Source organism: Mixophyes fleayi, chromosome 1 (assembly GCF_038048845.1).
Source record: "Mixophyes fleayi isolate aMixFle1 chromosome 1, aMixFle1.hap1, whole genome shotgun sequence".
Classification (NCBI taxonomy): Eukaryota; Metazoa; Chordata; class Amphibia; order Anura; family Limnodynastidae; genus Mixophyes; species Mixophyes fleayi.
In genome coordinates, this window is record NC_134402.1 from 404,901,759 (window position 1) to 404,924,130 (window position 22,372).

The 22,372-nt window shown below is 38.2% G+C and overlaps 1 protein-coding gene across 1 annotated transcript in view; it reads right to left on the reverse strand.

The window, feature by feature from the left end:
• Positions 1-22,372, reverse strand: part of TMEM232 (transmembrane protein 232) — a 189,448-nt gene that overhangs the window by 129,200 nt on the left and 37,876 nt on the right. Inside the window, exons 6-8 of the mRNA XM_075181561.1 lie at positions 9,244-9,343; positions 3,885-4,012; positions 1,774-1,946 (exon numbers count right to left, since the gene is read on the reverse strand). Of these exons, the coding sequence (XP_075037662.1) occupies positions 1,774-1,946; positions 3,885-4,012; positions 9,244-9,343 (401 nt within the window). The remainder of the gene's footprint in view (positions 1-1,773; positions 1,947-3,884; positions 4,013-9,243; positions 9,344-22,372) is intronic.

Sequence of the window (22,372 nt, forward strand, 5' to 3'; positions counted from 1 at the left end):
CAATCTCTGTTCCAGTTCATTCCAAAGGTGTTCGATGGGGCTGAGGTCAGGGATCTGTGCAGGCCAGTCAAGTTCTTCCACACCAAAGTCATCAAACCATGTCTTTGTAGTCCTTGCTTTGTGCAAACTGTTGCCACAAAGTTGGAAGCATAGCATTGTCCAAAATGACTTGGTATCCACAAGCATTAAGATTGCCCTTCACTGGAGATAAGGGGCCTAGCCCAAACCCTTAAAAACAGCCCCAAACCATTATCTTTCTTCCACCAACCGTCACAGTTCGCATAATGCAGTCAGGCAGGTGACATTCTCCCGGCATCCACCAAACCCAGACTCACCCATCTAACTGCTAAACAGAGAAGCGTGATTCGCCACTCCACTGAACACATTTCCACTGCTCCACAGTCTAGTGTCGGTGTGCTTTACACAACTCAATCCGACGATTGGCATTGATCTTGGGGATGTGAGGCTTGCATGCAGCTGTTCGGCTATGGAAACCCATTCCATTAAGCTCCCGCCACACAGTTTTTGTGCTTACATTACTGCCAGTGGAAATTCGGAACTCTTTAACTATGGAATCAGCAGAGCGTTGCCCACTTTTACGCACCATGTACCTTAGCAGTTGTGGACCCTGCTCTGTGTTTTTACGTGGTCTTCTGCTTCATGGCTGAGTTGCTGTTGTTCCTAAATGCTTCTACTTTCTAACAATATCACTTACAGTTGACTGTGGAATATCCAGTAGGGATGAAGTTTCACGAACCATCGTATTACAAAGGTGATATCCTATCACAGTACCAGCTTGAAGTCACTGAGCTCTTCAGAACGACCCGTTATGTATCACAAATGTTTGCAAATGGAGACTGCATGTCTAGGTGCCTGATTTTATACATCTCTGGCAACGGGTCTGATTAAAATACCTAATTTCAATAATTAACAGGTGTGGCCAAATACTTTTGTCCATATAGTGTATGTAATGTAATAAATTGGTGCTCTAAATTACAGACAATAGAAACATTATCCAGAAAATCCAAAATTCCAAGCATTCAGGGTAACAGATCATTTTAAGATCACTCCAACAAAGTGGACAGATTTCATGGTGTCTGTGAACTTGGATGGGAAAAAATTGTTCATCTTTATTTTCACTAACCGTGAACTTAAATTTAGCATTTCTGAATGTTAGCAACAAACCACAGTAGAATTAGTACTACGTGACTTTGTCACCAATATAAATAACATATATTTTCTTATCATATTTGATGCAGATATGTATGCAGCTACGAGAGGGCCCATGCTTTCACCAGATTGATAAAGGGGACCATGGCACAAATACCTTTTTCTAGGATTTGAAAGCAAAATTTGTTAATGAGTAGCTGAAATTGTTTCCAGATTTCAGAAGGACCATTGTATAATGATAACCATATTTTAATTCATAGAAACAAGGATGGTTCTTAATTTATGCAACAGATCCTCTATTCTAATGCAGATAATATATTTCAATTTTCTTTTGACTGTTCTAGTTGCATTTTAACAACATAACTTGCAGAATGTATGTTTATATGTTTATATATGTTTATCTTATCAAAATCTGCACTAGGGACCAGAGGTCAAACTTAAAAGTTTAATTGCACCATGAAAGGCAAACAATATGGGAAGGTGAAGAAAGGTTCACAACATAATGAAGATAATATTTTCTAAACCACTTCACCAGATTAAATTAAAATGTAAATGTTCTGTAATTTTATCCCGACAATGAAATTACATTTGTTTCATACAAACCAGTTTTCTTGATGGAGATGTTCCTTTAGCAGTAAAAGATGCTTGATAATATCATGGTAATTTGTGCTATTATTTTGAATGTGCTGCCAAAGCAGGAGACAATGCCAAAGAAATGGGTCTATTTCAGCTGCTCCTGAATTCAAACTCAGTTTGTCTGTAGAAACCGGTTGCTTCTGCAAAACATAAGAACAAGTATCTGAATAAGATGTTCAAGTAAAAAAACACATCTAAGTCTTATCACTATAAAAATCACTGATTTTCTTTTACTGTTCAACAATAAAGGAGAAGAAAACTTTTTTTTTATAGTGGAAGGGGCCTACACAACATTTTGGCTATGAGGATGTAATAAATAAGAATTGGCATAATGGGCATTACTCCTCGTTACTACACGTAGTACTGGTGCAAATGAGATCTTGTAATATTGTTTTTACATATCTTACTTTCCAACTTGTCAATTTTTTTTTTCAACTTGGGTAACCTTGAACTAGACTGTGACTTAAACCCACTATCACATCTGTTCTCTCATCACTGTTCTGTACCATTTATTGCAAGGGTAGATTATTAAAGTGATAAGAAGTGAAGAGTAGCAATTAGCAGCGAGCACAAACCTGGCAGGGTTCAGCAACGAACAGCACGGAACGGTGAGAAATTTTGATTTGTTATAGCCTAGTTGAAGGCAGCCTCTTATTAAATGTCATTGCTACACTGCTGAAACTGGGCAATGCTAAATAAAAGTCAAATATAGAACATAATAATCTTCTGTACCCTTTCCAAAATCTGGCTGAAGGTGTTGGGCAATAATAATTTGCCTCATCTTACTCTGGGGGTAGATGTAAGACATTACAGACATTACACAATTTCATTAACTTAACATAAACATAGGTTCTACACTAAAATTATAACTCTTAAAAGAAACTCTTTGAGAACACATTATTGTTGATATGTAGGACTGAATTTTGGCATAATATGTATTCTAAATGATTATGTATTAGGTTTTGGTAATCCTCTCTATCTGAAATATATTTTGGAGAATTTATTGGCTAGTTCAGGGACCCATATTAAATTACATGGTATCCTTGGTTCTTATCACTTCTCTTTGTCCACATTTCATATATTCCTCACTGCACTCTATTTGTGTTTTAGCACAAGAACTAGCCGATTGGCCTGTCCACACAGGATTATTGAACACTTGATAAAGTACATACTTATGGTTATACTTGTGGCTGATCCATTGTACAAACAAATATTTCTGCCTCTTGTCATTCCCCTGTATCTTCTCTAGCTTGCAAAGCTCCTGCGAGCAGGAATCTCTGACCCTCAGTTTCACTGAACACCCCTTATAGTCGCTGTATCTTCTAACTTCACTCCCTAATTGTACAGAAATGTATACTATGTTTGTACTATACAAATAAAGGGTAATAAGTAATCACTTCTGGCGCAGCACAAAACCACTTTCATTTTGTTTCAAAACTTTAATAGGTTTGTAAAGAACGCAACTGTTTATCATGTCTCCTCCCAAAGCTTATTTGTCAAAAGAACAACTTTTTGTTTAAAAGAGGAAGGAAGAAAAAGAAAGTAGAAGGGAATGGGGAAAAGGAAGGGAAAGAAAGGAAAAGAGAAGGGAATGGAATGGAAAGAAAGGGAAAGAGATGGAGAAGGGAAGGGAAAGGAAGGGGAAGGGAAGGGGAAGTAAAGGGAAGGGAAAGGAAGGGGAAGGGAAGGGAAGGAGAAGGGAAGGGAAAGGAAGGGGAAGGGAAGGGAAATGAAGGGGAAGGGAAGGAGAAGGGAACGGGAAGGAAAGGGAAGGGAAGGGATGTGAAGGGAAGGAAATGGGAGCCAGATAAAATCAGCATTTCTACTAAGCTATGCCTTTTTGTGGCCCTTGGATATGGCAACAAATAAGCTTAGTTGTGTATATTGGATTAGATTTTATTTATACAGCACATCTATTGTCAAATAGATGAGCATATCTGTGTACAATACAATGTTGTGTGAAGATGAAGTTCACAGCTAAATGATGACATATCTTGTCCTGTATACTGTTGACTCAGATAATAAGCAGCTCTTACTTACAGCATCTGTCGAGTTTTTAATAATCTATGAAATCTCACCTGTAAAATTGTCTTTGTTTCCATGCAATACTCTAAATCGCATATAATTTCTCCAACTTTTAACATTACATGCACAGATGACAGAACGGTTGGGAATGGCTTATATGTTGCTTCACATTCTGGTAGAGCTGTAACAAGAAGTATGAACTTTTGTGAAAAGATTTTACCTAAGAAAAGCAGAGAGAGAAAACTGCAACAGCAAAATACGGTACATTTTATTATTACTGTTTATACAAAAACTCTCAACTCTTGTTTATCTACAATGCACTATATTGGTAAGCTAATAAGTTAATCAGAATATTTCTGAAATCCCTTTTAGATTTCATGGCTTCCTACCCCTCCCCTTCAGCCACCTTTGTAGTTGCCCAGGAATTGCTCTTTATAATATGACTTGATTTATGTTACACTTCTTGTTTACTATTTGTATTTGTTCTCTGCGCTTTTCAGTTCTACTTGTGCTATGTATATATTTTTTTAACTTATATACTATAATATATATATAATATACCAAAAGTCTGCACTCCCTATAGGAGGTTGTACTGGCCAAATAAAATATATAATACACTATAGGCAAAAATCTAAAATCTAAATCGCTCTCACATTTGTGGTTGCTGCTATTAAAGTGTCATAAGAGAATGTCACAATTCCCAACAGTAAATATATGGAGCGTGTAGTGTTTATATTTTGTATAAGGATGTCACAATTGGCAGAAATAAATATAAAGTAAGGACAAAGTATGAATTAAAACAATTAAAACAATATCATGTATAAAAATAACATAAAATGCATCACATAAGTAAAAAACAGTTTTTATAGCTCTTTCAATGAGAAAGTATTTGGAAGGGTGCTGATCTGTGCCTGTACCATTTTCAATAAAAAACGGAAATAGAATTCCTTATCCTACAATTTTTTCCTACTTTACTCATTCTAGTGGGAAACAGACTTTCTCCTGGTCACCTTAACTCTCCCAGAGCCAATCTTATATGGAGTTGCCTTCGGTCTGGTGGAGCACTAAGCAGTTCCTGTGTACGTTGGCCTTGATGGAGTAAAAGTGTCTGTACCCAACGTGTTTTGTTCATGTTTTGGACTTTGTCAAGGATACTGGTGTATATAATGTGCCCTCCTTTGAAAGGGACTTCAAATTGAAAAAAACGTCATTGTTCAGAACCAAAATTAAAATCAAATATATTAAAATTGATAGAATACTTATAAAACATATCTTATTGAGTTCCTTATGGGTGATAATATGTAATAAAAGAGAGAAAACTACTTCTTCAGATCATTATTTGAGGACAAAATTGATTATTGTTAATTGAGCTTTTAAAATAATAATTTAATTCTTAGGGGGGTATTCAATTGTTAGCGTTAACGGGAAAAAACGAGCGCTCAAAAAATATTACCGTTTATACGGTAATATTGCGCGAGAAAAGCGTTATACGGTAGTTTACTCGCGGAATTTCAGCTCGCCGCTCCCCGCAAGTAATTACCGTATTAACACTAAGATTTTTTGAGCGCTCGTTTTTTCCCGTTAGCGCTAACAATTGAATACCCCCATTAGGCTGCATTTCTTTTAAGCTTACTGGAAGAATAACTTGTTAGCAAACTGGTTAATACTGACTGCAATTAGAAATAAATGTTTTCAGGCTGAACTCTTACAAGCATTGCATTCTATGGGGGGAATTCAATTGGCCCCGTTACTGTAAAAAGTAACACTGTATGCGCACTATTACCAATATTACGGTAATAGTGCGCATCTTTACTGTTAATATGGAAATTTCAACGCCGGCTTTTTTGCCAGCAGAAAACTGAGTTAAAATTACTGTACGGTAAAAGACTTAGCGCAACGCTATTATCGGGGGAATTGAATTCCCCCTTATGTTGCTTACTTTATTGGTTAGAAATAAGCTCAGGTCAAAGTCAATATTTAGACCTGCTGGTGTTATAGTGGTTAGATGATATATCCACTTTGCTTCTATCCTTAAGATGGAGGCCAAATAAGTAACCCCCTCTCCAATTTCTGCAGACATTTGGAATCCCCACAAATTTCAGTCCTATTGGGTATTAGTTCTATTTGAACAAAACGTGTCAGCAAGTGAAGAGAGACTTGCTTAAAAGTGCCTTTTTCAAATTTTATTTGCAGTTTTTCTTATACCAATCAGAGTTTAGATTTCATATCCTCACCAAGCAAAGCACTACGGATAAACAATTAAAGGTGAACACCTTGTATTTGCTCCACAGTGTCATGAAAGCCAGATAGTGGCACTGGTCTTGATCTCTGCTTGAGTGACAGTTTACCCCCAGAGAGGTACCAAGTCTAACAGAAGAGAGGTAATTACCAGGGATTCCTGCAAGGGAATATGGTCTTAGCTGCTTTGAACTTCTAGGGGGCGCAGAGCAGATAATTTGGAGAACCACGAAGTAGCTGTAAGGCAGAATGGAATGTAGCCGCAGGTATATGTAAATTCAGGAACTGGACGGATGCCGTGCGATGATCAGCACTATAGCCACGAGTCTCGATAGTGGAATAGGCTGAGCAGGTAGTACTGTGAAGTGATGAGCTGCAGGACTTAGTAGGACTGAGGTATACGCTAGTGTAGTAATTCAGGAACATAACAGATGCTGAGCGATACAGTATAGTCACAGGTCTTAACAGCAGAATAAGCTGACCAATGATGCTGTGAAGCAATGAGCTGCAGGACTCAGAGGGACTGAGGTATACGCTAGTGTAGTAATTCAGGAATAGGACGAATGCTGAGCGAAGCACTATAGTCACAGGTCTTAGCAGCGGGTCAGGCGAGTTAGGCTGAACAGGCATAGCTGTGAAATGAGGAGCTGCAGAGAGCAGAAGTGCTGAGATCCACACAGGTGCTATAACTCTGGAACAGGACCGATGATGAGCAATTTTTTGCAGTGAGGCCACAGGTCTTGACTGTGGAATGAGCTGAACAGGTAATGCTGTGAAGCGATAAACTGCAGAGAGCAGAAGCACTGAGATCCACACAGGTGTTATAACTCTGGAACAGGACCGATGATAAGCAATGCTCTGCAGTGAGGCCACAGGTCTTGACTGTGGAACAAGCTGAACAGGTAATGCTGTAAAGCGATGAACTGCAGAGAGCAGAAGCACTGAGATCCACACAGGTGTTATAACTCTGGAACAGGACCGAAAACGAGTGAAGCTGCAACCGAAGAATGAACGGTCTAAACCACGATGTCAGAAACAAAGGTAAGTATAAGCACAAACAGGAGTCAGAGGTGATGCTTCCTATCAGGTAGGGAGATCTGATGATCTGACACCCATAGAAAGGAGGAGGACCCTTATAAAGGGAACTGGCTGGTGATCATCCAATCACAGCTGAGCAGAGGTTTCAAACGTTCCCAGGGTTGCGCATGTGCAGAATACTTGGCAAGATGGCTTCCGAGGATAGAGGAACGCCAGGCTGTACAGCAGATAGCAGTAACCAAGGGAAACCAATGTACATAAGAATCAGAATGGAACTAAACCGGTGAGTTGCGTGATACACAGTCTCCGGAGGATTACCGAATTACCAGAGGATTTAGTCACAAACTTTTCAAGAGAGTATCCCATCAAGTGGGTAATTTTAACGTGATGGTTGTGACCTCTATTCAGGACTGTGTTTGTCCCTTAAACTTGAGACTGTCCATATTTGGAGATAAGATTTTGCACTGATTAAACTGTTTTCTACTAGGTAAGAGGATTGGATACTTTACCATTATTTTGTCTTCTAGATAATATCTGAAATTATTTCTTTTTTTCCACCGTTCCCTATATATAATATTGTGTATGTTTTTAGGATTGTGTTTTGTATGAATTATATATGATAATTTATATGTGGCAATATAAATAAACTATTTTAGACTTTCAAGATTGAATGCAGCTCTTCTGTCATCTGTGTTATATTGAGTGATATGTTTTTTAATTGAGCACTGTCTGCTCTGTGTTTTGATGGTGCAGATATGTTTTGATACTCTGATTTTTAATTTTCTTTTTCTGCATCAAACATACTGGAGTCCACATAAAACATACTGTGAATTATAGCATATAGACTACACGTTCTGTGTTGTAACTGATGTGATCAAAAAATTTGAACACTTTTAATTCTGAATGGAAATCATTTCTTTTTTCCTTAAGCTTTTTGGTCTTTGAAAATTAATTTTGGTTTGACAGGAACAATTTCCTTTAGATCTTTGTCCATTCTTAAGATTTGCTAATGCTTTTCTAAGAGGGATTTTATCATATTAGCTTTGCTGTTGTATGGTGTTGTGAAAAATGTGCCAAAATCTTTGGATTTTGCTCTTTTATGGTAATTCAGCATACTGTCTTTATCCATACTTTTGACTTTTTGATACATTCTATGAACTTATTCTTCATTGAATTTTCTTTTTACGAATATCTTCATCATCCTGATCCCTTGTTTTTCATAAGTTGCTCAATTTGTACAATTTCATTTCAGCCATTTGAAGTAGCCATCAGGGATGTTCTTTACCGAGTTTGGATGGTGGTTACTGGTGTCTCGTTATAAATCTTGCTCCATCCCAGATTAAAAAAATATTGTCAATGTAACAATGCCAGCATTAAAGAATGTTTCAGAATTTGTTCTGGTTCCATATATTGTCTTTCTTCCATTGCGACATAAAAAGGCTTGCATAATTGGGTGCAAAATGTGTGCCCATTGCTGTACTTTTCTTCTGGTTGCAAAATTTGCCTTAATACCTATTTTATTTTTACATGTGACTCCAATACCCAACATCCAACATCTGAACATAAACTACCTTTCATTTTTTTTCTGTCCTGAATCTTAAAACTCCATTACCACATAAGAAAATATTTTCCTAAGGCCAACTACATTCAGCCATTTTTCTCAGGGCTCTTCTAGTTCTGTAATACACTACTGGCAAATTTTTGTTAGCCAGATTCAAATAGTCTAGGAGTAGGGAAGGAGGGTAAGTGGGAGGTCTAACCACAATTAGTCTTCTAGCTCAGCCCTGACTCACTCTGGTTTTCATCCAAAGAGATAGCGGATCCACTGGAAAACTATGAGTGGCCGCCTAGGAAAATATTAGTGTATATGTTATATATGTTATATGTTAGTAATGCAGTTCTAAGAGATGTTATAAAAAAACAAAGTTGTCACTTAAGGATACATACAAGATATTATATAGTGAAAAGAGGAAACTTCACGAACAAATAAAAATATAAAAGTTAACCAATAATGTTAGGTTTTTAATTTTTAAAACATCAATTGTATTTTTAAATAAAGCCTTTCTGAACATAGACCTTATAATAATAAATATTTGCTGCAACTGTTCATAAGGCTAAATTTTCCTTTAAACAAACCTTTTATGTATGTGGAAAGTCTCTTTTTCTGTTCTTCAAAATGCTGTAGTTGTCCAATGAGATGAAAGGTGTAAAGCCTTAAAAATGCCAGAAATCCAAGCTGTAGACACAATTAAAAAGTAATGTAGTTATCGGTGTAAATAATGCAATTTCCTAGATATTATTTATATCATTAAGGAATTTCATCTTTTGGACAACCACTTTCATTACAATATTCCCTCCATGAAGCAAATAGGACAGGTTTCAGGGAACACCCCCATTACCTGAAGTCAGGAACCACCAGAAGCTGGTTTCCTTTGTAAGCTCTCAATATAGGAATCTAATCCTCTTCAATAGCACTCATCTGATTGCCCCTATTTGCAACATGGGGGGGTCATAATAAAAGGGCATGTCCATATGTGGACAACAATCTAACATGTAAAGCATCAATAACAATATACGTTTGACAATAATTTTTAGAAAACTTGCTGAAAGCCAAAAATTGAGCTAATTTATTATTTTAATAAATGCATAAATGCCTGTTTTTGTCTGCCAATTCACCTATTCCACATTTTCCAGGTCCATCAGAGCAGATAACAAAAAAAAGACAGAACAGAGGTTATAACGTGGGGCACTCTAGGATACGAGGTTAATGAAGATGTATGTGATAAAAAGCAAATCTTTATTGGTATATGTTAAAATACACACATCCTAGCAAAGAGAAAGCTACGCGAAATAGTTAAAAGAAAACAAAAATAGTGAAATTAAAAGTTGCAAATCAACTGCAACAATCGCTCTATGGTCAAATTCTTAAGGCTAATAAATCATGTAATATGATATAAATTGAAGGGTCAGTGGGCAAATATCAGGTCCTAATACAGAGGTATGTTTGTAAAAATATCTATCCTCTGTCTATCTTATCATAATAGATACCATAGACTACCAAAACAAATAATCTCCTATAGTTTAGAGCCCTAATCACTGTCCTGATACAATTCTCAAGGACAGAGATATAGTATACTAAAATAGTATAGCTGGTATGTGTCCGTTGTATAGTATGAACATTTCCATTAATAACAGGCTCATTATCTATCTGAAGAAATAAGGACGATATAAGCCATCAAACTATACTCTGTCCCAACAAAGGGATACACTTAGTAATATGATTAATTATGTATAGGTCTGACAGGTTTAGAGGCTGTGCCTGCTATGGTTCCTAATATACAGGGCTAACAAAAAATGGAAATTGTATCTGCTATCAGTGTTATCACACATGCTAATAGTTTGTCCAGAGATTAGTAACTCATAAATCCATTAATTCTGAATCATATAAAGGTATTGTTCACTAAAATGTCCTCAAAACCCCACAGTTAATTGTATCTCCGTTATCACCTGTAACTCATAGAGGTTCAAACATTAGTGAGGCGCTCACATTAACATTCCTATGTGAGTCTAATTTGCCTGTAAACTGTCTCCACTAAGATTAGTAACACATAGCATTGGTAGTCTATCTAAATACTAGTATCTTATGTCTCAGTCCTCTGACCCTGAATTGAGGAGAAGCGCTAGTCGCTGTAGTGTCCCCAGAACCCCACACATCGCTATCGTTTAAATTTAATTGTGGTAGGTCTGTAAGAACTAAATATACATAGAGCGCTATCTACACATTAGGTTTTAAGACACACAGAGCGAACGCCAACGCGCGTTTCGCTTAATTAGCTTTTTCAAGGCAACCAGATTGATGATTAGATCAGCCTTAAATAATCCATAAGGCCAACCCCCATAGGTCACATGATAAAGTGAGCCAATCCCGTCATAAATGAGGTGACATTGATTGCCATCAGAATGCTGCAATGGTAGGGTAAGGATAAGTTATAATCCCGCCCCTGTAATAGCGTGATTGGCTGAAAATATCTGAGTGTAGAGAGTTCCTAATAACAGATATATCATACATAGGCATTATTCTAAAACATCTAAAAGAGGGAATAAAGTATTAATACAGTTAGTATGTTCTTATAGACATGATAACCTAGATTTCAACATGATGCAGATTCAATAATATAGAGCAAAAATCGATCTGATTTAGACCTAGTGCGGTTGTACTCCCCCCTTTTTCCTTCCATCAGAGCAGATGCCTTGCATAATATTGGTGGATTTTTATACTGCTTACTATCACATTTGGACAATCCTCAGTATTGTGTTGAATGTTTCCTTTTATTTTGCTAAAATACTTTGTTTGACCTTCACTTATGTTTCATGTAGCACATGACAATAAGAAATAACATGTCATTATTTCAGATGTCTATTATTTGAGTATTCATTACATTGGTTTATGCAAATGGTGAATGTGTTTTACCTATAAAATGTGCCTATATTGGGCAAAAGGAGTCTCATTGAAAGAAGCACCAAGAACTGTTTATCACCATCTTTAATATGATGTAAAAATACAGCAGCGTTTTTAAAGGTATAGGTTGTTCTGATGTTCCATGTCCATCTTTTAGTTTTTACATCTGCTAGTTGGAACTGTTCCATTCATGACTATCCTTTTATGTGTTATTATGCTTAATGCATCCATATATCTGTTATTATGTTTATTTTATTCATGTATGTAGTATTTGTAGAATTATGGTCCAGTGCTACGGAATCTGTGGCACCCTATAAATGCTGACCTTATGGGGCGCGCAGTGACTAAATGAAGCTCCTAATAAATACCATTTTCTTGCAATCACTTCTGTACCATATTTAATTGATGCCCATGTGTGTAGCATACATGTATAGTGGTCAATAGATCCCTTACTTACAGCATTTACCCGATGGTATACTTGTGCTATATTCTCTTTGGAATACAATTTATTCTTATTCATTTTAAATCTATCTGTCACTTCTTTCTTGATTCGATATATTCCAAATGACAAAAAGGGGACTCCTCTTGACTGCCAATTACAGTGGCTAGCGTGTAAAATGCTTGTGATTGGCTGCTCAGTAAAGGAGAGTCCCAACTGTAATCATTTAGCGGTAGTCAATGATAGTGAGTGGGTCATTTTTATATGTGTATTTTTTTCCCTTTGACTTATGTTGGATCAAGAATGAAGAAAATACAATTTTTATTTATCGTCTGAACAAATGAGAGATATACTGAAAATGAATATCAAGGGCTCATCAACATAGGTGGAATGCTAGCATTGCATTACACTTTCTGGACTCAGCTGAATCAATGAGAACCATTTAGCATCTCCCTGTCGCACATTACAAGCAATGCAATAAAAATCTTCACGCTCACAAAAGTTACACATGTAATACAAATCAGTACTGGTGTCTTCTGAGCCTCATGATTTCTTTAAGCCATACATAAGTATCAACTAAGCAGTATTTTAAATGAAAAGCTGAAAATTTATTGTAATGATTGGGGTGGTAATAAAGAGGTAGATGTTTGGACTTTATGTGACATTAGGGGCTGATTCAATCGATGTGCCGCCAGACATTCCTGCAATGTCTGGCTAGGCATAATTCCAGGTACTGCAGTCCTCCCAACATCATGGATTTTCCTGCACATCTTTAAAATCCGCAATTTAGCACCACTGCAGAGTGCCTTCACGACAGTTCCAGAGACACTCCGTGGCATATTGTTTTGAATTGAATCATTTTTGCACAATGCACCTCTAAAGATTTGCATGTCTTTTCAAGGTGATTGATTCAAGGCACCAACTTGCTTTGCTGATACGACTCTCAAGTACAGAGAGGAAACATGCACCATAATGTTCACTGGGACATTGAGGTGTAATGGTGATTATATTGTCACGAACAGCACTCACCTGAGTCTGCGTGATGCGTGTGTGACACAGGGTTAACCAAAACACAACCACCTGGTCTGTCTAAAATGATTAAATCCTTCCCTATCTATGCCACACACTAGCTTTGCGATACTAATTACCACCACCAAGGTTTTTTCTGACAAGAGCTGACACTCTTATTTAGGAAGCCTTCGATTCTCCCTAGCATTAATCTAACACAATTTACTTTAATCAGAGTTCACATAAACCACAATGTTCGCCCCGTTTCAATTAGGTAGCGTCTGGACCAAACTGTCGCATGAATTCGTAAGAAAACAGAGACTTGAACTTATTAAGTGTAATTTAATATGGAAAATACATCCACAATGCTTAAAATAAAACAGATAATAAAAGGCATACAAATATACAAATATAATGCAATTGTTTCTTATAAAATAAAAAGGATAAAACACAGAATTGATACCTCACTTATAATCAAGGTTCTGTTGCTGGGAGAAGCAGGAAAAATGGGACCCTCTTCAATATTGAATTGACTCCCTCAGAGTAAGCGCTACAGAATTTGCTGGCACTATATAAATAAATGTTGATGATGATGAATGGTGCTAAACTAAGTGTACATCAGGGGGTAAATGTATGAAGCTCCGGGATCTTCAATACCCGCGAGTTCGGCGTCTTCAGCACTTAAATTTAAAGTGGCGCTGCCTTGTAAAGGGAAACTTCCCTTTACAAGGCAGCGCCGCTTTAAATTTAAGTTCTGAAGACGCCGAACTCGTGGGTGTTGAAGAACCCGGAGCTTCATACATTTACCCCCAGGTCTGCTCAGTTAATTACCCCATACAATGGGAAATGGGAAGAGGCGTTATTGAAGTATGAGACCGTCTCATTAATACATTTTTTGATTGTCCCTTTATTTCTGGCTTTCTGAAACTGAAAAACCAGATCCTAATCAATGAAATTCAGAGAATCTCAATATTTTCTAAATCATTTCACTCACCTATTGCTGTGCCAGTTTTGGATCAAGTCCTGACAAATTTACTATATACCTTTGTTATGGAATTCTTATGAATAACGCTGGCCTTTACTTCATTATAGTGGTCACTGGCCCTAGTTATCAATTAAATTATATCACTAACAAAATATTTAATTTCAAGGTATTTCCATGAAATTACGGCCAATCATGGATATTTATAACAACTAGGAACTACGTGCCTGGATAAAATACAATGTGATTATAGGCATAGAGTCTGAAATACAGGTGGTGTAATTTGCATTCTGTGAAATTTTCACTATAGTGCACAAGATGCAGCTACATTGTTGACAAACTCTGTAGGGCTCTTTTGGAAACCCGATTTCTCCCAACCCAAAACCCTAGTGGAGTCCATTAAAGTGAGCAAACCTCCCAACATTTAGAATCACGAAATTGGGACAAAATAAGCCTCATTCCGTTATGCCCCAACTCCGCCAAGAAATGCACAGTTTGTGGTAAAACTCCACCCACTTATAGTTAAGTTCCACCCCCTTTGTAGCCAGTGAACTTGGATGTCCCGCCAAAATCGGGACAGGTGGGAGGTTTGGCAAAGCAATGTACCTTAGTGTTTATAGCAGAAGCAGGCCAATATACATATGGAGTATGTTTCTTTAAGAAGAAATACGAAACCCTAAGAGCGTACAGTATACTTATTCATGTTATAATAAGCTCCTTTGGATTTCTGTATTATCTATATGCTATAATACCCAAATTAATCTATCTTCTCCTGATCTCCAGCGTCGGACTGGCCTGCTGGGCAGCCGGTCTAATCACCGGTAGGCCCGACCTTGTTGAAGCTCCGCCCCCTCTGCTGTTAGGGCGGAGCTTACGGAGAAGACGTCACTTGTGATGGCAGCGGCGGCGACACTTCAGTAACAAACACTACCGCGCAGGTGCAGAGAGACGGCTAGTGTTTTTCACTTTCAACAGGGTTCATCTTGCCGCGGCCGCCCAGAGGAGCAGGATGCCAGAGTTTTCCACGGACAGAGGAGACAGGTAAGTGATTGCATAGGCTAGTGGTAGTAGTGGGTTGTTGTGTCACATGGGCAGGGTGTTTATGGGTGATTGCCCACAAGATGCATTATATTCATGGAGGCCTTTATAATACTTTGCCAGGAGCTAACACATGTCTAGTTATGTCCCTGAAAATCAGCACTGTTATGAGTACTGCTATTAAGAGAAATTAGTGAAATAAAACTGTCCAAAGAAATTGAATAAAATTGTGCCAAGTCAGTTAACTGTCTTCACTTGTCAGTCCGTTTACCTAGCTACATAGTTCTATACATATAAAATAAAACATTGCTAGGATAAAGGTGCATTAATTAAATACATATAAATACATTTTGAGTCTTTTTAAATCTACTTCTATGGCTAAAAGGATGAAAGAAGGATGTACTGTATTGTAGAATCCAGAAATGCATCATGCAATGAGGGTAAGATTTACTAAACTTTTTAAATTTGTTTCACCATCAACTGTTCCAAATTGTACTTTCTGTTAACATAGTGGACATGCTCATCATAATTGAACTTTAAATATAAAGTACCTCCATATCTAAGAATTATTTTACATCTAACATTATTTTCCTGGCCACAGCTAGTTACGGCTGATGTCTGATCACAGCAACGGCTGCTGTGCTATATAGTCGATTGCTGGTCACTTTGGTCTATAAGTGACCAACTTAAAGCTGCATTACTATCTAAGGAACTACTTTCCCAAGATGGTGCTGTTGATTTAATGGCAGGGATGGTTGGCGTTTCTAAATGTACCCATTATTTTTTCCAAATAGGGCCCTCAATATTCCAGGATCCAGACAAGCCGGAACTAAAGAAACCAGCAGCCACAGGTGGTAAAAGTGACAACAACAGGTAGGACAGTCTGTCAAATGTTCTGAGTCTACTGCAGGCTTGGCTAACCTGTGGTACTCCAGGTGTTGTGAAACTACAAGTCCCAGCATACCCTTACAGCAATAAGCTGCTATATATTGGCAAAGCATGCTGGGGCTTGTAGTTTCACAACACCTGGAGTACCACAGGTTAGCCAAGCCTGGTCTAGTGGGACAATACTGATTTTTGGTGACTGTTCTGCCCAATCTAAGGGGCAGGTCAAGACTGTGTATTCTTTATACACACACACTGTATGCTTTATATACTAACCATCCACTTAACCCCTCATCTACTCTGCAGTTCTCCCCCCTCTCCCTTTTTCTCCCTCGCATCACTGCCTCCCTTTCGTGCCTTTTTTGTCCACCTCCCCTTAGGATGTAAGCTTGCATGAGCAGGGCCCCTCTCCCCTTCTGTCTCCATACCGACTCTTCTGCTCCGTATTTACTCCATATGTCTGCCCGGAGTTTCTGAAGCATTGGTACTTTGTGTTTATTGTACTGTAATGTTTCACCCTGTATGGTCTACTGTTTGTACTATGTAAGGCGCTGCGGAAACCTTGTGGCGCCCAACAAATAAATGTTAATAATAATAATAATAATACTACACTAAGGTGCTAGCTGTCCTTTGTGGACTGACCACTCCCCCTCTAGTGTCAGGTTCCGCCTCTATGATGGCTGACCACACCCCCTCTGGTGGGCCCCTAGTGTTGCAGTCCCCCGGTGGGCCTTTCATGCCCCAGTCCGACACTGCTGATCTCTCACCATCTGTGTTATCCTGTGTTACTAACTGTATTTCTGCCATATCTTCTTGGATGTCCTCTCACCAAATTAACCTTGCAAGCTCAGAAAGTATAATATTCCCACCAGCCAGCAGACGTTATCTACCTGATATTCCTATTCCTGTTGATAACATGATAATAAATACTACCCCACAAGCTCAATGCCTATGTGTGATCCTTGACTCAAAACTATCCTTTGCTCCCTACATCCAACCTCTATCTAAATCCTGTTCATACATCTAAAAAATATTTCCAGAATATGCACATATCTCACACAAGACACTGCAAAAACTTTAACTCCCGCATTGACTTTTGCAATACCATCTTTACTGGTCTTCCCCAAATTAGACTCTCACCCCTACAATTTATCTTGCATGCAATGGCTAGATTGATTTTCCTTGCAATTCGCTCTTCCAATGCTGATCCACTCTGTCAATATCTACATTGGTTGCCTGTTTTTTTTTTTTATCGAATCCAACATAAAATACTTCTATTGACAAACAAGGCCATGAACAAAACTGCACCAACATACATCTGCTCACTTGTCTCAACATTTTTTGGGCTGCACCCATTTTCTGGAATTCCGTCCGTCGCACAATAAGACTTTTCTCTAGTCTTCAAACTTTTAAGCTTGTTCTGAAAACCCACCTCTTGAGGCTAGCTTATAAAATTCCTCAACCACCCTCATAACCTCCCTTGGCACCCTATTTTCACCCTTTACACAGCTCACACAAAACAACAACTCTCTGACCCCCTGACCAATTTGCTGTGTGACTGGATCATATAACCCACTGAGCACTTTTTATCTTTGCACTATGGCTGGACCAATATGCAATATATAACACTTAACCTCATGTATCAAACTCCTATTGTCCAATAGATTGCAAGCTTTCGTGCAAGGTCCTGTCTGTATTACCCAGTATTGTTTTATTACCATGTTTCTTCCCAATTGTAAAGGACTATGGAATTTGCTGGCACCATATAAATAAATGATAATGATGATGATGATGTTATGTTACACATCTGTTTTTTCTTTACACTTGCAGTACCACTTGTGACCTTGATGAAGCATACAAAACCTTACAAAATGCAAAGCACAGATGAGGTCATTTACAAACCATAAAATGTTGATGTGCACAGCAAAAGTACCTCTGAACCCACCATGCACCTTGGTTTCCACCAGGGGGCATATGTTTACCATAAGAAGATAAAGGGGTTCCTAGCATAGAGTACAGAGTAGGCGCACTAGTGCACCTTATTTTGTGGAGCAGTGCACAAATAATATGTCAGGTTGCAGAATGTGATTTCTGTAAATAGATAAAGGCACTTTCAGGGATATGTACCCATTCACCTTAAAGTGTGCTGGAAAACCAACAAGGTTTGTATTAATTATTTATATATATTATTTTGTATTTTTTTTTGCAAGTGGAATGAACTGACAACTTTGCAAGTGAAATGAACTGGCAAGCCGTTTTTTTTAGCAATGTCAATTGGTGCAAAAAAAGTCTTTCTACTTCTACTTCATGTCAGTTGGTGCAAAGTGAGTTTTTTCTATATGCAATCCGTATACATTTTTGAAAAGAAAGTGAATATTGTTCTGAAGTGTACTGGATACACGGTGTAACTTTGCTTTTATATTCAGTCCTCCTTACTGCTGGATGCTGAATAGAGATGATCAAACAAATTGAACACTGTTCTGAAACTAGTCAAATGTATGCAAAAGTCACGTTAAACTAAGAAAAAAGTCACGTTAAACTCTTGAACTTTGGCAAGTTTGAAAGATTCAAGTCTGTTTGAATAGGTTGCAGTCCGGCCAAAAAATCTTTAACCTGTTTTGTCTGTTCGACCTTCGTTATGGTTATGGTTCACACCCATCATGTGCGTTTAACGTACAAGGAACTTATTTTTAGAAACAGTTGTTGAAAATTAAGCAGGTTTGTCACACGACTAGCACATTCTATGTATACATTCAACTTTCAGTTTAAATTCAGTTATAGAATTTTGTTCGAACCGCGAACGAACCGGCCCCAAGCCACAAACGAAGTGCAAACATATTTAAAGTCAAACGTCTAATTTACTTGAACAGTCCCAGCATCTCTAATGCTGAATACCCAGACAACCACAGGACAACAGAAGAATGCTAGGAGAGTTGAAGACAGATCATATTACAACGCAAATATAAACTTGTCACAAAAATTGTGTATCAATATCTTTCTATTTGTCATCTTGTCTCCTAATTACTTGAGTTTTAAGTTTAAATGTCTTTATCCCGTACACTACTTAAATTCTAGCTTCTCAAAATCAATGGAAAACCACAGTATTACAAGTAAAAGTTTATTTTTTCCACATTTTATTATCTTTAATACAAAATATAACCATAATGCCATTTGGAACAGTGCTGTGTAAGCATTTTGTTGGTTTTTTTTTGTTAGGTACTGTATAGTACATTGATCCAAGTGAGACTTTCTGCCAATTGTGGAGCTACAAGTCCCAGCATAAGCAAAACTTTACCAGGATCAGTGTACTGTAACTCACAAGATAGAAGGGGGAGGAGGTACTGTACTGTATAGCACTTACAGAACAGTGGTCCAGGTGAGGTGCTTTCTATGAGTTTGGAAGTTGATTTATACAAGCACAACATTCCACCTACGTTGTACCACACGCTTGTGGTCTGCCTCCCTCTTTCCACCACAATCGGCAGTACATGCAGATATGATCAATGTACTTATTAGAAGATTCACCAGATGACACTTTTTCAGTAGTCTTGTATAACATAAACAAGTTATTCCTTAATTAGTGTATCACATTCAAATTGTTCCTTAATAAATGTTTCACATTTGCCCATATTAGTTCAATGGTATTTAAATCTGGATATTTTGGTAGTGTTGTTTGCCAGTGCATGCCCTGCTGATTCAGATAAGCAGCAACTGTGGAATGTTTGAGATGATTGTCCGACAATAGTCGGTGCCCAGGTGGACAATATTTTGTGATGTACAGTATAACACTATTATACTGTCAATTACATTTTCCATGAACAATGTTTTGTTTATGATACCCAAAAACAAGTAGAACCTAAATCTTGCCGAGATTCTGTAGTTCACGCAATAACTGTTGAAGGCTTTTTTTTGTCTCTAAAGTGTATAGTTGTTCCTCATAAAAGAACATCTGGAAATTCGTTCTAGTGCAAAGCAGGTCTCGTCGGTGAAGTCGGCACCTTGAATTCACTGCTTTGTCGGAATAACTATTTTTTCTTTACTGACCTATATTATCATAGAATGAAACATGTAATATAAAAATACATATAAGTAAGCATAGATCTAACAAATAGTAGATGTACAGTAGCAATGTAAGTAATAGTATTACACATAGTACAGTGTAATTATTTCACATTACAATCACTATTCCACAGTCGTGCCTTAGTTGTTCAGATAATCGGCCGGTGTAGATGATTGGAGCATCTCCTAACACCTGTTGTAACAACCAGTCCACGTGGACGTGCTATGCTGCTGGTGATTTGCAATGGGCATTAAGTGCACTGTATGCTCTGCGCCGGAATATGCACAACCAAAGAGAAAGATTTGTTACATCTATTAATCAATATATGTGTTGAAACCGTCCCACAACAATTGTGGTACATGAGTATCCAGGCAACCACCACTGTAATTCAGAAGAATGGATCTGAGTACAATACAAAATATTAATAAAACATGTAAATAGTAAAATATTTGAGTTTTTAAGAAAAGTAATATATGCTCTTGGGACTGGAGTGCCTCTCCTGCATCTCTTTTCTTTCCTTTGATCTAGATATGTATGTGAGAGTGCATCCCATCTGTATGAATAGAATGATCTCATGATTAGCAGATGCTGTTCCTCTTCTGTGTGCGACCACACTTTTGATGCATTAATAACTGCAAACATTAATAGCAATCCTGGCGTGCACCGACATAACATCAATAACAATAAAAGAAAAAGTATACCAGACAGATTTACCTTTCTTGTCTGTTCTTTCATCCAAGGCTTCTAAGCGTCTTCTGAATTAGTAATAAAGACATTTTTCAATTAGTGATAAAGGTATTTTTTTTAGCAGTGACTTGATGAATTTGTTTTGTGGAGATGTTGTCATTATCCTTGGTATGAGTTTCATCTATATTCATTGCACCCTCTAGTATACGTAAGACCGAAAAAAACTAATAATTTATATTAGTAAAACTTTGAAAAGATATTTCCACTATAATCCATACCGTAGTGGCAGTCGGACGACAGATAGAGGCTGCACTTTAGATCAGCTTTGTGTCCCACATAACCTTCTTGTGGAAAATATAAAACAGTTAAAGCCTAGTGAGGGCAGTGGGAGACTGCACGGTGGTGCAGACCGGTGTCATGACAACAATGACAGGGCTGTCTTCAGGGGAGGGCTGGCAAACTTCAGCCCAGAGGGCAAGACTCGATTCAGCAGCCTATTATAAAGGGAAAGAATGCTTGTGGCCCAGTGACCAAGCCCAAGGTAGCCCATTTTGAGACCAGCCCAGTGGGCGGATGCCCCCCTGCCTCCCAGCGCACCCTGCCCCTGGCTGTTTTCAAGATCTACTTATCTGTGAACATTGGAGCAAGTGTCTTCATTCTAGTTTGAAGCTTTGCCTAGGGAGCCGTGAAACCTTTCACCGAATGTGTGTTCAGCACCTATTCCAAGCTGACGGATAACCACAAGGTGAGGACAGAAAAATGTATTGCCGTAAAAAAAATTATCAACCTCAGTTACCACTGGTAGCTGCACAAAAATGTCAGTAGCTAAAGGCTGCTTTAATATTGGTGACTGATAATGATTCTGCCTTGCAGCAGATATAAGCACTTTCCCCATTGACAGCAACAATTGTTATTCTGCTACCTGATGTATCAAGTGTCACACTTCTTATATTGCAAGCTTGGGAAGGAACATATTTACCTTCTCTTTCATGTCATTCTATGTAATTTGTGTTATGATCCCCTCAATGTACGACGTGTAATATGCCACGCTTCATACAAGTGCAATGTTACACATCACACTATAGAACAAGCAGAGTATTATTTTCAACATATCCCAAATGGGGCAGGGACTAATGTGAGTGAGTTCTCTGTACAGCGCTGTGGAATTAGTGGCACTAATATATATAAATAAATGATGATGATATTGCCCTTTTTTCACAAGATTTTAATTTGTTTTACATAGCTAGAACAGTCATACCATAATCGGACATTTTATTTATCATGTAATATACTATAGTACCACGGGAAATACATGCAAACACTACATTACATACAGTGCATATACAGTATTATGCTACATGTGCTGTATAATCAGAGAGTATGTTCTTAAGTGCATATGTATGCAGCGCCGGTGCTAGGGTCCTTGGCGCCCAAGGCACACTGTGAAAATCGGCGCCCCGCCCTCACCCGCCCGCAGGCACACTTTAAATATCAGCGCCCCCCGCCGCAGGTACCTTGTCGAAATCGGCGCTTCCCTCCCCTCCCCACGTCTTACATGCATTAAGCTGCTCCTCTCTGCTCTGTCTTCTCCCCTCCACTCACAGACACTGTCGGGCCGTGATGATGTCACAGTCAGTGAGCGGAGGGGAGGAGACAGAGCAGAGAGGAGCAGCTTAATGCAGGTAAGATTCATAGCCCCTTCCCCCC